Source organism: Macaca thibetana, chromosome 12, assembly GCF_024542745.1.
Source record: "Macaca thibetana thibetana isolate TM-01 chromosome 12, ASM2454274v1, whole genome shotgun sequence".
Lineage (NCBI taxonomy): Eukaryota > Metazoa > Chordata > Mammalia > Primates > Cercopithecidae > Macaca > Macaca thibetana.
The window spans coordinates 80,540,784-80,557,074 of record NC_065589.1 but is presented as its reverse complement, the minus strand read 5'-3'; the positions used below and the strand labels follow the sequence as shown (position 1 = coordinate 80,557,074).

Here is a 16,291-nt window from a genome sequence, read left to right as displayed (position 1 = left end):
ATCTCTAGCAAAATGTAGACAATCAATCACATACAAATGAACAAATGATCCACTAAAAGCAAAATAATTTTTCCATTGAGGATCTCATATCTCTTATATGTCATGCCATACATTTTTACAGGCATGACCAATAGCTCCAAATATAAGCCAATAGAAACTTCTGTCCAAACTCCCAAAAACTATCTAAGGAGACTTAGCAACTTTATGTGTAGACATGTATATGTATATTTGTCTGCAAAATGTGATCTGTTCCTAAAAGTTGAACATGATTGTACTGGATGTTTAGAAGTAAACTAAAGATATCTATTATAAAAATCAAGTTCAGCTGTCAAAATGCTCAGAGATTGCATACAGATATCTGCGAAGATTTTCTTTCCATCCATTTCACAATTCATCTATCAGACTAATAAATCAAACATATTATTATGATCAGAATTCCTCTTTTCTATTGGAATTTTCCCTCAAAGAGCACAGTAGTTACGTAGGTTTCAAAGGCCTTTTTGGCTTGTATTCAGGATTCAGAAAAAATAACCATAAAGTGTGAAAGGAGAGGGGTCAATGAAGCAAATAATCAATTGCAAGAATCCTAATTTTCTGGGGAGTAAGAGGTTAATGAAGCATGTAATTGAGCAGAGTTTTGTAGATTTCAGCTGTTAATATCTCTGAAATTAAGATTTGTCACAGATGAGCTAAATATGGGAAAATATGAGGCAGATAATCAAAAGTTAACTTTCTAGAGACTGAGCCAATAACATTGTTCCTTTGAACCAATGATACAGATAAAATTTGCCAATGATTGATGTAATGGGTGGTATGATGTTTGCTGATGCAGAAATTAGGAAATAAAGAATCTTTTTATTGTCTCTCTGGATGGCATCATCATCAGGAAGAAATTAATGACAAAGGCAAGCCCAGTTATTGCCAGTATTTATTTTCCTCAACATGTTTTTTTAACATTATAGAAGATCCTCTAGTTATTGTAGGTGATTTGTAATTATGTAAGAAAAAAATTAAATAGTTATTTAGAAAAATATGAACAATTGTGCCATGTCTTTTTTTTTTTTTTTTTTTTTTTTTGAGACAGAGTCTCGCTCAGTTGCCCAGGCTGGAGTGCAGTGGCGCGATCTCGGCTCACTGCAAGCTCCGCCTCCTGGATTCACGCCATTCTCCTGCCTCAGCCTCCCAAGTAGCTGGGACTACAGGCGCCCTCCACTACGCCCGGCTAATTATTTTTGTATTTTTAATAGAGACGGGGTTTCACAGTGTTCGCCAGGATGGTGTTGATCTCCTGACCTCGTGATCCGCCCGCCTCGGCCTCCCAAAGTGCTGGGATTACGGGTGTGAGCCACCGCGCCCAGCCACGCCATGTCTTCTTTAGTAAAAATGTATATGCCAATATATCCTCTTAGCATTTATTAACACCTGTTACATAGATTAAATAATATAGATAAAAATTCGATTATTTTCGAAGGGTTGAATGTAAAAAACATTAGCTTAACATTTAGGAAAATTGCCAATTGACATTGACAAAATTACATTTTCTAAGCTCATCTATGATGCTTTGATGGATAGAAAACATTTTAGGGCCAGGCACACTGGCTCACACCTGTAATTCCAGCACTTTGGGAGGCTGAGGCCAGCGGATCACTTGAGCTTGGAGTTTGAGATCAGCCTGGGCAACATAGTGAACCCTCTCTACAAAAAATATGAAAATTAGCCGGGTATGGTGGCATCTGCCTGTGGTCCCAGATCCTCGGTAGACTGAGGCGGAGGATCACTTGAGCCCGGGAGGCAGAGGCTGCACTGAGCTGAGATCACAACACTGCACTCCAGCTTGGCTGACAGAATGAGACTCTGTCTTAAAATTCAGCAATTAAGAAATTATGACTGTTCTTATAATTTGTTGAAAATCACTCTTAATTTGTTTATGTGTGTACTTATGCATTTATTTATGTACTTATGCATTTATTGTGTAGAAATATTCATCTATGAACATATGAAAGCCCTTTCCTGGGACTCCTCTTTATTCCAGATATGGCTACTGGATCTTGTATATCTAAACAACAAAATCATCCCTGACACTTAAAAAAGTGTAGGTTTTAAGGCTTTATTTTTGACCTGTCAAATATGTGTCTCCAGACCCTTAACAGATCCACACAGAAAACTGACACATGGTTCTTATATACAAGCTGATCCAAACCAATCTTTGCCATGATTATATCTAATATTTAACTTAATGGATCTCATTTCTCTTCTTATACTCACATATTACTTTTCTAGGTGCTCATGGGGTACTTGACTCGCCTACATGTCACCTGTAGTTGAATAACCAATAGTCATCACAAACTTAAGCTGGCTAAAACAGGAATTTCTTCCCCATGACACACTTTTTCCCCGTAAGGTTTTTCCATCTGAATAATGCATTACCATTTATAATTTTACTTCAGCAACCCTCCTGCCCTTCACCAAAGAAATGTTTCAGTAAGAATAAACAAGCAACAAAAGATGTTTGCACCACCCTTAATTCTGCTTTTTCTCCTACTCTTCCATTCAATACTTAATCCATCAACAAGCCTTGGCAGCTCACCTCCAAAATATATCCCAAATTTATTTACTTTTCTTCATTTCTGTTGCAACCAAGCTGTTGTTTTGTCCTGCATCACCACATGTGGTCTGAACTAGTTCCCTGCTCCTAGCCTGACTCTCTAGTCTGCAGTCTTCAAAATGTCCATCAGATAATATCATTCCCTTTCCAAAGACTCCATTGCAGCCAGAATAAATAAGAAATCCCACGTATCTATGTGATTTGGTCCCTGTCTCTGCCTTCTTAAACCTTAGCATTCCACCTCTTACTGTGTGGTTCAGCCTGGCAGCCACCAGCCATCTTTCTGTTCCTCTACCATAACAAACTTGTGGCCCAAATGCCACATTTTCACTAGTGTTTTCTTCTGTGTGAAATGCTCTCCACAGTGGTCTCCTGTGGATGGTTTCTTCCTGTCAAGTCTCAACTCAAATGGCCTCTCCTTATTGGCCTTTTGTAATTTCCAATTCAAATTAGCCATCCATCCAGGTCGTTCTCTATCGCATTCACCTGCTTTGTTATCATCACAGCATTTACTCTTTCCTGAAACCATTCTGCACTGTGTTTGGTGGTTTGTTTATTAACTGTCTTGTGCCCTCTGCCATCCCCTACCCCTCTTCCTCAATCCTAGAATGTAAGTTTCTGGAGAACACAAACTTTGTTTGATTTACTTCTGAATCTCTACACCTAGGACAGTGCCTGTCACTTTGAAGGGTACCCAACACAAATTTTTTTGAATGAATAAAGTATTATATTAGTAACTAAGAGTAATGCAGAAAATAGGACGGAGTGCATCACTGAACAATTCTAGGTTTCAACAGTCTCATCTGTAAAATGGGAATAATAATACTTTAGCTTCCTAGGCAGAGGATTGAACTAGATGATTACCTGTGGTTACTTCTAGTTCTAAGATCTACACTGGCAGCAGTACTAGATTTTAATTTGGGGGTAACACTAACATTATGTCCAGAATTTTCAGGGCATTTTAAAATCCAGACTTTACAATTTAAAAGACACAAGCTTCTTAAAACTTCTCCCATTATACTTCTAAGCTTATCTACAAAATCACTAGTGTTTGCTGTTGGTGAATATATTTTAACTTCTGAAAGAATGAGTTTTTATTTTATTGTTCATCAACATAAGTTGATATGATATGTGTAATGATATGAATCACCCATTATAAGAAACTCAAAGATATATATAAATAAAGAAGTATTTCACTCTCTTGTCTTTTAGTTAAAACCCAAAGTTAGGAGTAGCTAACATTAAAAGTTCAGCTAATTTAAGAACAGCTGATTTTTAAAAAGTATTTTGCTAAGTCACATGTATTATCTCATTAGAGCCTCAAATTAGAAAAAAAAAGCAAAGGGAGGAGGTAATATTATTATCATCCTTTTACAGACGAGGAAAGTCGGGTTGGGACTTTGTTTAAAATTGTAGAACCCAGGAAAAATGTATTGTTTCATTGCCCTGCTCTTAACTGACTCAGAGTTCTATCAGCATATTCTATAGGAGCGAGTTTATTTCTAACAAATAAATAGATTTAGAAATAAAATCTTTTGGTTCCCCTTGGTCGAGGAGGATTATCTTGTTCTAAAACCTTCATTAGCTAGGAAGCAACCATCTGCCAAGAGGAGTTGGCCTCCTCTTTGTGGGAGAAAGGAGGAAGTTGGTGCAGGGCAGGGTTCTTATGTAGAAAAATACACGATTTAAAAAAATCCAACATATTGAGGTTATCTTTTTCAACCTATTCCTTTGGAACTACTTTTAAGCATTCTGAAAATCTTTCCATTATAGAATCCAGAAAGTTTATAAATGGTAAAAATAATGGAAATTAGATGAAAGGAACTGTAGGAAAACTTAACTTCTTTTGGATCAAAGAATCTTTTGAGGAGCTGATTAAAGTTCTGGACCTTCTATCCAGAAAATGCACAATACATACACTTCTCATATTTTCTTAGTTTCCAATTTTATTAGGTAATGGGATACCAAAAAAGTACTTTCCAAGCTGAATATTATTTAAGAAAATGCATTTTTGAATAGGACATTCCAGAAGGTGCCCTCTTTGCATAATTTGAACAAAAACCAAATCTCTGCTGTCTCAAACCTTAATAATGAGTTAAGAAAAACAGAGACATACTTAATATTTGACAGTTTTACACCCATGAAGTTAGTAAATAGAGATTTTAAATCCTGGGAATGTGTGTGCTATGGACCACTTGTTTCCAAGTTTAATTTGGTAGATAAAGAATGGAGAATCTTTTACATCTCTTAGCAAAAAGAGAAAGAATTCGATTTGCAATGGCAAAATGGTTTCATTTCATTCTGTAGCATCCCCAATTGAAAATGAATTTTACCTGTGAGATACAAGAAGCTTGCAAAGCAACTATTCTTTTTGCAGTTAAAATAGATTCACTTTTATAATTGCAGTCTTTCAGAAAATAAGAATCTTAAGCAGTTCTTACCTCATCAGAACCTGATCCAAAAATCAGCAAGTCAAAAGGAATTGCTGCAACCATGTCAATCAGGAACCAGCCTTTGAAGTAGTGTATTGCTATTTTGGCGGGATCACTTACCACTTCTTCATTCTGATTTACATATGTTGTTCTGAAGTTTATTAAAATATCTATGATAAACATAATATCCACAATCAAGTCTACCACATTCAAAGGGCTACAAGAATAGCCACATTCTCGTCTTTTCTGTTCTTCTCTGTCATTGAGGAGGAAGGCTGCAGAGTAGGGAGTAAATATAGCGGTGTATATGACCAATAGCAGGATAAGCCAGTCCCAGACTGCCTTGAAAGGGCTGTAGTGCAATATCGTAAACTTGTTGATGCGTGGCGTCTGCAGTTTGTATTCAGGTAGGACATCTGCTCCTAAAGAGAGAACCTGAATGTGGAAAAGAAAATCATATACCACATAAATATGCCATTTTTAATCTGGTAAGCCTATAAAATATTAAGGGAACTAATTATACAGTAAAATTTATTAGAGAGAATTCATGTAATTTGGAAGTATTCATGAAACACACACATACATTAAAGAAACCCATATAAACTTCTATTATACAGTGTATTTGGCTCAAGAAAATCACACTGGCATTTCTTGATAAATATGGATTTCACTGAAAAGATAATAAATATTGCCGCTGAGATACTGAGGAATGTTACTGTTTCCTTTGGAACATAGTACTTCTCAGATGTAAAAATACATGGCTGTTTTTAGAAAATCGCGAAGTTGGTTTTGATATATTAGTAATGCAGTTTTCAAATCTAGGAAAGGATTAGTTGTAATGAATAGAAGCAGTCTACTTGGATCAATGGTCACATTTAATTTACATGTATTTAATTTATAATTAAACCTTGATAAATTAAACCCAACTCATTCAAATTTTAATTAAGCAGAATTTCCCACCTGCAATCTGTTTTTAACATTAGGGGAAAAAAGGCAAATGAGATTAAAATGAATACAAAAGAGGCTTTTCCTTAAAAGGTTGAGAGAGTATTTGATATTTTGGGACAAATACACTTTCATTCCAACTCTTCCATCTCATTTAGAGAATTGCAAAAAGAAAATGCTACAAGGAGATGTTCAGAATATTGACCTGGAAATGCTGCAAGATGTTTAGACACCAAGTGGTACTTCACCTCCAAGATCTATTCTTATAAGGCATCAGATAAACTAAAGCAGTTCACCTTTTAGAGTTTTAGTTTACCTGAAAAAAGTGAAAGCTAAAGTACAGTTTTGTCTCTACCAAGTAGAAAAGTCCATGATTTAGTGAGTTAAGACTAAGTTTTAGCAACAAAAGTCAAAACAAAAAGGTTACCTAGCTACCCAATAAATGTAATTTATTGGGTAAAATGTAAGCCTTAATATATGGGTTTTAAAAAGCTGAAATTTTGTAATGGCTCCACAAATGGCATATAAAGTCATTTAAGTCCGGCCACAGTGACTCACGCCTGTAATCCCAGTACTTTGGGAGGCCGAGGTGTGTGGATCACCTGAAGTCAGGAGTTCAAGACCCACCTGGGCAATGTGGTGAAACCCCGTCTCTATTAAAATACAAAAAAATTAGCTGGGCATGGTGACATGTGTCTATAATCCCAGCTACTTGGGAAGCTGAGGCAGGAGAATCGCTTGAGCCTGGGAGGTGGAGGTTGTAGTGAGCCGAGATTGTGCCATTGCACTCCAGCCTGGGTGACAGAGCAAGACTTCGTCTCAAAAAAAAAAAAAAAAAAAAGAGTCATTTAAAAAGGGAAATGTGGGTTCTAATTTAATGCTATGAATATCTCATACATATACAATGGTTCTATTTCAAAGTTAACTTCACTGAATACATTTCCATAGACTAGATTATTCTAAACACAATTAATACATTGTCAGCTTTGCAGCATGGATCTCAGGTAATCTCCCATTGGTTAGTGAGAGCGTGTTATTTCTGTGTTTTTGGCAATTCTATTTATGTTGGTTTAATTTGACTGTAATAATGAATTACGTCAGGTGCACTTGAAATTTAAATCTTATATTTATTGTCATATCTCATAACTTTTTATCCCCACATATTTAGTTATCATCCCTATTTTTAAAAGGACTTTAAAAGTTAAATAACCCCAAATGAGATACAATATAACTTTTAAATATAACAAAAGATTCAGCTAAAATAGGCAAAGCTGCTTTTTGATAACTGCTAAACTGCTTTAACTAGTTTTCAAAAAAATAATAAAGAATCTGACCTGACCACTTAATCAGTCCAGTGTAAATTTGAACCAGCCAGTTTACAGAGAGAGCAGGGTTTTATTTTAAGCTATTATGAGAAATGATGGTGGCTAATTATTAGCAAAAGAGCAATCTGGAAAATAAAGTGATTTTATTATCTGTGAAATATTAAAAGTCCAGGATACACACATATATAAATATATGACTTTCAAAATCCAAATGGGAGTAATTAAATTATCTGTCATTTTAGAAGTACAGATTAATAGAACTCTGATCCCATTATGCTTAGTATAGAGAACCAGTGTGTGACATTTTGGTCTGTACAAAATTAATTATGTCATGCTCCTTTCTAAAAAAACAGAACTACTCAGTATATAGAAAGCAAAATATACAGCCTTATTTTGGCTTTCAAAGTCATTAAAGTCATTTAAAATATGGACCCATTCTATCTTTCTAGTCCTTTCTTCCATTAGATTCCTGTGTATCCAGGGCACTCCAGCAACACAAAACTAAAATTTTTGAGCTGCTGAGATCTTTCCATATCTCTAAATTCACAAATCTCTTTTATAAAAAAGGTATGCAGTCAATCAAAGAGGAAAAATAAGTCACTTTTAATGACAGGTATATTTGTGTGAATTTGCTCACTGCTTAGGTGACAAACTTCTGATACTAACCTCCCACATGGGACAATTGCAATACCTCTTTCAGCAGAAGTATAAATTAGAATGCAAGCAGCAATCTTGGAACTATGGCTGAAACTCTTTCCATCCCACATACGAACACCTTCATTTAACATTGAGATGACCACTGTGCTAAGAGCTGGAGATTGAAACATGGGGAAGACACTGTCCCTGAGATCTTGGAATTTATAGTCTGTTGGGAGACAGATGTGTGGGAAAACGGGAGTCCCCTTGAGGTCCACTTCACTCAGGGCCTGGGATTGGTGATGGTGCTGATGGAGGAGGTGGGTGGTCTTCACAGAGGATTTTTGGGAAAAGATGGCAGTTGAACTGAGACTGAATAGGAGTCAGAAAAGGACACAGCTAAGGGATGAGGAAGTTGGGAAGGGAAGGACATTACAAGCAGAGGGGACAGAATGAACAAGGGGAAGAAAGCATAAAATCATGTATTGTGTGTTGGGGAATTGTAAGCAGCCTTATATTTTGTTAAAGAATAAAATGCCAGGGAAGTAAGGTGGCGGATGGCCATGGAGAGGGCCAGTCCCAGGTTGCTGAAGGTCTAATGTGACAGGATAGGGATCTCAGGCTCTGTACTTTAGGTCAACCTTCTCATACAGGAATAATATACAGGCTCTTTTTGAAAAGGAAAGACAATTATTGCAGGATTTATATTATTCTTATTTACAATGTTAGATAAATATATTCAAAAATAAAACCAGATTAGAACTTATGCTTGTACCTTTAATATGACTTGTGGGTTAAATTGTGTACCCTAAAATAATACGTTGAAGTCATAATTCCCAGTACTTATGAATGTGACTTTATTTGGAAAGAGGGTTTTTGTAGATATAAATCAAGTTAACATGCAGTCACAGTGGTTTGGGGTTGGCCTTAATCCAATAACTGATATCCCTATAAGAAGAGAGAAGTCTGGATACAGAGACACAAAGACACACAAGGAGAATGCCATGTGTTACGGGAGCAGATACAGTTGAAGCCAAGGAATGCTATGGATTGTCCGTAGCCACCAGAACCTCGAAAAGAGTCAGGCACAGGATATGTTTTCCCTCAGAACCTCCAGAAGGAAACAACCTTGCCAACATCTTGATTTGAGACTTCTAGACCCCAAAATTGTGCGAAAATAAACTTCTGTTGTCTTAAGTCCCTCAGCTTGTGGTAGTTTATTATGGTAGCCCTGAAAAAACTAATGCAATGGCAAAAAATGAAAACACTTGAAAATAAAATATCTATAAAACCAGTGAATTCAAACTCTCATTACTAACTCAATATTTTACATTTTTGTAGATCAAAAATGATTGAAATTTGGCTATGGTGTATGGTTTAATCCAATAGACAAAATATTTTTCTCTACTCTAATCTTAATGTCTTTTTCGAAAAAATATGTTGTCAGAATAGTATTACCAACTTCAAAGATTTAATTGTCTTATCAAGATAATCTAACCTAATTCTTAATGTGAACTCTGTTCCTATTTCGCTTCAAAAGCCAATTTAAATGGTGTTACTTGAAAATTATACAAACGTTTTTCTTTACTTAAGTTCAGCTTTAGGGCATTATTGAGTTCTACATTAAGTGATTATCTAAACACATTATCTCTTAGTATTGGGAGTTCATTTGTTATATTCCAGTATGCCCATTGATACAGAACCACTGCAATTTGGTATGTTTAACATGGAGTGTGTTTTGACAATGCATTTGTAGAAACCGGTATGGTATCAAATGTTATGGTCCAGGTTCTTTTGACTTCTGCATCATTATGCATATTTTATGTGATTGCTTAATTGTCTTATGACTTTTAATAGCCAAACAATTTCAAAAAGCTTTATTTATATAGCAAGCATTAGCATCGTGAGGTAAATCCAAATGCAGTCATCGTTACTGTAGTCAGGTAGATGGCAGTACTTTGTTATTAGGTAATCATCTTAATGATTCAAAAGATTCTTATATTTATTGTTTTACATTTTCACCAAGATATAGGAATTTTAAAGATTTTCCAGGAGAACTCGTGGCCTTCTGAGAACATTTCCTTCTATGGATATCAGTTTGAGAATTATTAAATATTATTAGGCAGAGGAATCAAGATGGCCAAGTTTGGTTTTAGACAGATGCATCTGGCAATGGAATGGAGGAAAAATGAAAGAGGATCAAGACCAGATACTTAGAGATCAATTAGGACTTTGGTATTCCAGGAGGGAAATAATGGAAGCCTACACTAGGAACCACGTGGCAGAGATTGAGAGGAGGGGATATATTCCAGAAATAAATACATCTCAGGGTATAAGGATGAAGAGTGGAGAAATACTTGTTTCTTTATGGTTCCAATAATAGCAAATCTTATTAGACCCAATCAGGTAATACAAATCTTTGAAGGCTCAACCATGTTTGGAATAAAGGAAAGAGCACTAGACCTTAAATGCTACTATCTGGATTTGAAGTCCAGATATAATTGTTCTGATATGCCATTTAATCTCTAGATCTAGTTCTTTTTTTAAAAAAAATCTGTGTAATGTAGATAGTAATCTTTGCAAAAACCACCTATCTATGCAGAGTTACCATAGTACATCAGATATTTTTTATAAAATTAGTTAATAAAATGGGAAATGTTTACAGATGCATAAAACATTTTCATTATTGTTTTGAGTTCTAGGGTTATCTGTTGAAATCCTGGTTCAAACAAACCAACTCCATCCAAAATATTTAAAAACCGATTGGATAAAGTTGAACATTGACTGCATATTGATAATGTTACAGAATTGTTTTAGTTACCTATTCCTTGTATCAAATCAAACGAAAACATAGTGACTTAATGATTTTGTTATTTATGATTCTATGGATCCAAAATTTAGGCAGGTCTTGGCTAGGCAATTTTTCTTCTCCACAGAATGTCAACTGGGGTAATTCAGTGATATTTAGTTGGTGGGGGAGCTTGTGTGGAGAATCCAAGAAGGCTTCATTCACATGTCTAGTATTTCGATGAAGACAGTTGGAAGGCTGGCCTCACCCAAGATGCTGGAATGGCTGGGTCTCTCTCTCTATCTCTCTTTCTATATATGTAGATAGATAGTTTGATCAATCAACAAATAAATAGATATGTTCTCTCCTACGGTCTCTTTAGCAGGGTAGTAAGATGTGTTGACTCAGCACTCCCAAAAGAAGAGGAAACTTCCAGGCTTCTTCAGGTCAAGGTCTGGAACTTCTATAGCCTCGCTTATGCCATATTCTATTGGGAAAAGCAGAAGCAGGACATCCCAGATTCATGAAAGTAGAGGAATGGTCTCTACCTCTTGACAGGGAAATAATATGCGTGTGGAAGGGAAGGAATCAATCAGTTATGGTCATCTTGGAGACAAACTATCACAGAAATTATTGACAATTATTGTTTGTAGACACAGAAATGATATTGTAGTCATGTGCTTTTAAAAATAGTTTTTACCTTTTCAGAATACAGTGTGAAATATTTATAAAGGAAATGTTATAATATTTGGGCTTTGCCTCAGAACAATCCAGAGTTGGGGGAGAGGAAGGAGAGTGAAGGTCTGAATGTTGGCTGTATATTGATTTTTATTGAAACTGGATGATGGATAGTTACTATTATCTCTATTTTCATAATAAACTTAAAATTTTCCAAAATAAACAGGTTAAGAATTCTAGAATCTTATTCAGAAATATCTAAAATAGTTAAGAATGGAATTTCCTGATTGAAAAAAAGAAATAGGTCTACAAACATCACAGAGGCTTACCTCTGTAAGAATTGAGTTGGTTCCTGATTAGGCAAATTTAGATTCCTGTTTACACAGCAGAATGTTTACTTTGCCTTCTGTATATCTAGTTCATGTCATGTAGATCTGTGTTCAGCCATACAGCCTGCACACAACCTTAATTTTGCCCAATCTTGAACTCTTTGACACCAAGCTTCTGTTAGGTTGGTGGCTGGGAAAATCATGTTCCGAGATAGTCAGACATGCTAACTGCAGAGGTCCATTGCTTTGAGTATACATAGCTACATTGCTCATCAAGTTAGATTAAAATACAGCCACATTTCAGAGACTCATCACCTTAGGTCTCTTACTGAAATACTTTTACTTTGCTAGAGTTACATATTAAACCTTCAAGCTTTCATTCTGGATTGAATATATAAGAAGTAAATTTTTGCATTTTTCTCACAAAACTGTGACTAAATAAAATGTTTACATTGTTTAATGTCATTTTAATACATATTTGCATTACATATTTCTTTTAATATTCATTTCCGGAAAATGGTTGGTCTCTCTTGAGGAATTTAAAAGTTCCCTCTCTCTCTCTTATTTTATTTCATTTTTATTTCACCTTGAATTCCAGGATACATGTATAGAATGTGCAGGTTTGTTACATAGGTATACATGTACCATGGTGGTTTGCTGCACCTATCAACCCATCATCTAGGTTTTAAGCCCCACATGCATTAGGTATTTGTCCTAATGCTCTCCCTCCCCTTGCCCCCCACCCCTCGACAGGCCCCTGTGTGGGTGTGTGTTGTTCCCCTCCCTGTGTCCGTGTGTTCTCATTTTTCAACTCCCACTTATAAGTGAGAACATGCGGTGTTTGGTTTTCTTTGTTCCTGTGTTAGTTTGCTGAGAATGATGGCTTCCAGCATCATCCATGTCCCTGCCAGGGATATGATCTCATTCTTTTTATGGCTGCATAGTATTCCATGGTGTGTATGTGCTACATTGCCTTTATCCAGTCTATCACGATGGGCATTTGGGTTGGTTTCAAGTCTTTGCTATTGTGAATAGTGCTGCAATAAACATACGTGTGCATGTGTCTTTATAGTAGAATGATTTCTAATCCTTTGGGGATATACCCAGTAATGGGATTGCAGGGTCAAATGGTATTTCTGGTCCTAGATTCTTGAGGAATTGCCACAGTGTCTTTCACAGTGGTTGAACTAATTTACACTCCCAACAGTGTAAAAGTATTCCTATTTCTCCACAGTCTTGCCAGCATCTTTGCTTCTTGATATTTTAATAATTATAATTCTGACTATCATGAGATGATATCTCACTGTGGTTTTAATTTTCATTTCTCTAATGATTGGTGATGATGAGATTTTTTTCATATATTTGTTGGCCACATAAATGTGTTCTTTTGAGAATGTCTGTTCATATCCTCACCAACTTTTTGATGGGGTTGCTTTTTTCTTGTAAATTTTAAGTTCCTTGTAGATTCTAGATATTAGATCTTTGTCAGATGGGTAGATTGGAGAAATTTTCTCCTATTCTGTAGGTTGCCTGTTCAGTCTGATGCTAGTTTCTTTTTCTGTGCAGAAGCTCTTTAGTTTAATTATATATATTTGTCAATTTTGGTTTTTGTTGTAATTGCTTCTGGTGCTTTAGTCATGAAGTCTGCCCAAGCCTATGTCCTAAATGGTATTGCCTAGGTTTTCTTCTAGAGTTTTTATAGTGTTGGTTTTTACATTTAAGTCTTTAATCCATTTTGAGCTAATTTTTGTATAAGGTATAAGGAAGGGGTCCAATTTCAGTTTTCTGCATATGGCTAGCCAGTTTTCCCAGCACTATTTATGAAATAGGGAATCCTTTCCTCATTGCTTTTGTCAGGTTTGTCGAATATCAGGTTGTATATGTGTGGTGATATATCTGAGGCCTCTGTTCTGTTCCATTGGTCTATACATCTGTTTTGGTACCAGTACCATGCTGTTTTGGTTACCATAGCCATGTAGCATAGTTTGAAGTCAGGTAGCATGATGCCTCCAGCTTTGTTATTTTTGCTTAGGATTGTCTTGGCTATACCAGCTCTTTTTTGGTTCCATATGAAATTTAAAGTAGATTTTTCTGTTTCTGTGAAGAAAGTCAATGGTAGCTTGATGGCAATAGCATTGAATCTATAAATTACTTTGGACAGTATGGCCATTTTCATGATATTGATTCTTCCCATTCATGAACATAGAATGTTTTTCCATTTGTTTGTGTCCGCTCTTATTTCCTTGAGCAGTGGTTTGTAGTTCTCCTTGAAGAAGTCCTTCACACCCCTTGTAAGTTGCATTCCTAGGTATTTTATTCTCTTCATAGCAATTGTGAATGGAAGTTCATTCATGATTTGGCCCTCTGCTTGTCTATTGTTGGTGTATCAGAATGCTTGTGATTTTTGCACATTGATTTTGTATCCTGAGACTTTGCTGAAGTTGCTTATCAGCTTAAGAAGTGTTTGGGCTGAGAAGATGGGGTTTTTAAATATAGAATCATGTCATCTGCCAACAGAGACAATCTGACTTCCTCTCTTTCTATTTCTCTCTCTTGCCTGATTGCCCTGGCCAGAACTTCCAATACTATATTAAATAGGAGTGGTGAGAGAGGGCATTCTTGTCTTGTGTCAGTTTCAAAAGGGAATGTTTCCCGCATTTGCCTATTCAGTATGATATTGGCTATGGGTTTGTCATAAATAGTTCTTATTATTTTGAGATATGTTCCATCAATGTCTAGTTTATTGATAGTTTTTAACATGAAGGGATGTTGAATTTTATCAAAGGCCTTTCCTGCATCTACTGAGATAATGATGTGATTTTTGTCATTGGTTCTGTTTATGTGATGGATTATGTTTATTGATTTGGATATGTTGAACCAGACTTGCGTCCCAGGGATGAAGCTGACTTGATCATGGTGGATAAACTTTTTGATGCGCTGCTGGATTTGGTTTGCCAGTATTTTATAGAGGACTTCCATGTCGATGTTCATTAGGGATATTGGTCTGAAGTTTTCTCTTTTTTGTGTGTGTGTCTCTGCTGGGTTTTGGTATCGGGATGATTCTGGCCTCATAAAATGAGTTAGGGAGGAGTCCCTCTTTTTTTTGTTGTTTGGAATAGTTTTAGAAGGAATGGTACCAGCTCCTCTTTGTACCTCTGGTAGAATTCAGCTATAAATCCATCTGGTCCTGGGCTTTTTTTGGTTGGTAGGCTATTAATTACTGCCTCAATTTCAGAACTTGTTATTAGTTTATTCAGTGATTTGATTTCTTACTGGTTTAGTCTTGGTGTATGTGTGTAGGAAATTATCCATTTCTTCAAGATTTTCTAGTTTATCTGCATAGAGGTGTTTATAGTATTCTCTGATGGTGGTTTGTATTTCTGTAGGGTCAGTGGTGACATCCCCTTTATCATTTTTTTATTGTGTCTATTTGACTCTTCTCTTTTCTTCTTTATTAGTCTAGCTAGTGGTCTATCTATTTTGTTAATCTTTTCAAAAAGCCGGCTCTTGAATTCATTGCTTTTTTGAGGGGTTTTTCATGTCTCTATCTCCTTCAGTTCTGTTCTTACTGTAGTTATTTGTCTTCTGCTAGCTTTTGAATTTGTTTGCTCTTGCTTCTCTAGTTCTTTCAATTGTGATGTTAGGGTGTTGATTTGAGATCTTCCCAGCTTTCTGATGTGGGCATTTAGTGCTATAAATTTCCCTCTTAACACTGTTTTAGCTATGTCCCAGAGATTCTGGTATGTTTTTTCTTTGTTTTCATTGGTTTCAAAGAACTTCTTGATTTCTGCCTTAATTTCTTTATTTACGCAGGAGTCATTCAGGAGCAGGTTGCTGAATTTCCATGTAGTTGTGTGGTTTTGAGTAATTTCTTAACCCTGAGTTCTAATTTGATTGGACTGTGGTTATATTTTATAATAATTTCCATAATACATAATGGAAATTATAATGTATACATTATACAAATTATAATTTATACATTATTTATATGATTTCCATTCTTTTGCATTTGCTGAGGAGTGTTTTACTTGTAATTATGTGGTTGATTTTAGAAAAAGTGCAATGTGGTGTTGAGAAGAATGTATATTCTACTGATTTGGGGTGGAGAGTTCTGCAGACATCTATTATGTCCCCTGATCCAGAGCTGAGTTCAGGTCCTGAATATCCTTGTTAATTTTTCTGTCTTGATCTGTCTAATATTGAGAGTGGGGTGTTAAAGTCTCCCACTATTGTCACGAGGGAGTCTAAGTCTCCTTGTAGGTCTTTAAGAACTTGTTTTATGAATCTGGGTGCTCCTGTATTGGGTGCATATATATTTAGGATAGTTAGGTCTTCTTGTTGCATTGATCCCTTTACCATTATGTAATGCCCTTCTTTGTCTTTTCTGATCTTTGTTGGTTTAAAGTCTGTTTCATCAGAGACTAGGATTGTAAACCTCTGCTTTTTTTTCCCCTTCCGTTTGCTTGTTAAATATGCCTCCATCCTCTCTCTCTTTCCTTTTTAAATAAGACAATAGGTTATCTAATTACTTGTCTCTTTTTTTTCTTCTTGCA

At 35.8% G+C, this 16,291-nt stretch overlaps 1 protein-coding gene across 6 annotated transcripts in view; it reads right to left on the bottom strand.

Moving 5' to 3' along the window:
- KCNH7 (potassium voltage-gated channel subfamily H member 7) overlaps positions 1-16,291 on the bottom strand; it is a 475,718-nt gene that overhangs the window by 74,572 nt on the left and 384,855 nt on the right. For all 6 annotated transcript variants that reach the window (XM_050752295.1, XM_050752293.1, XM_050752296.1 and 3 more), the window contains one exon: positions 5,047-5,472. In XM_050752295.1, coding sequence (XP_050608252.1) covers positions 5,047-5,472 — 426 coding nt within the window. The remainder of the gene's footprint in view (positions 1-5,046; positions 5,473-16,291) is intronic.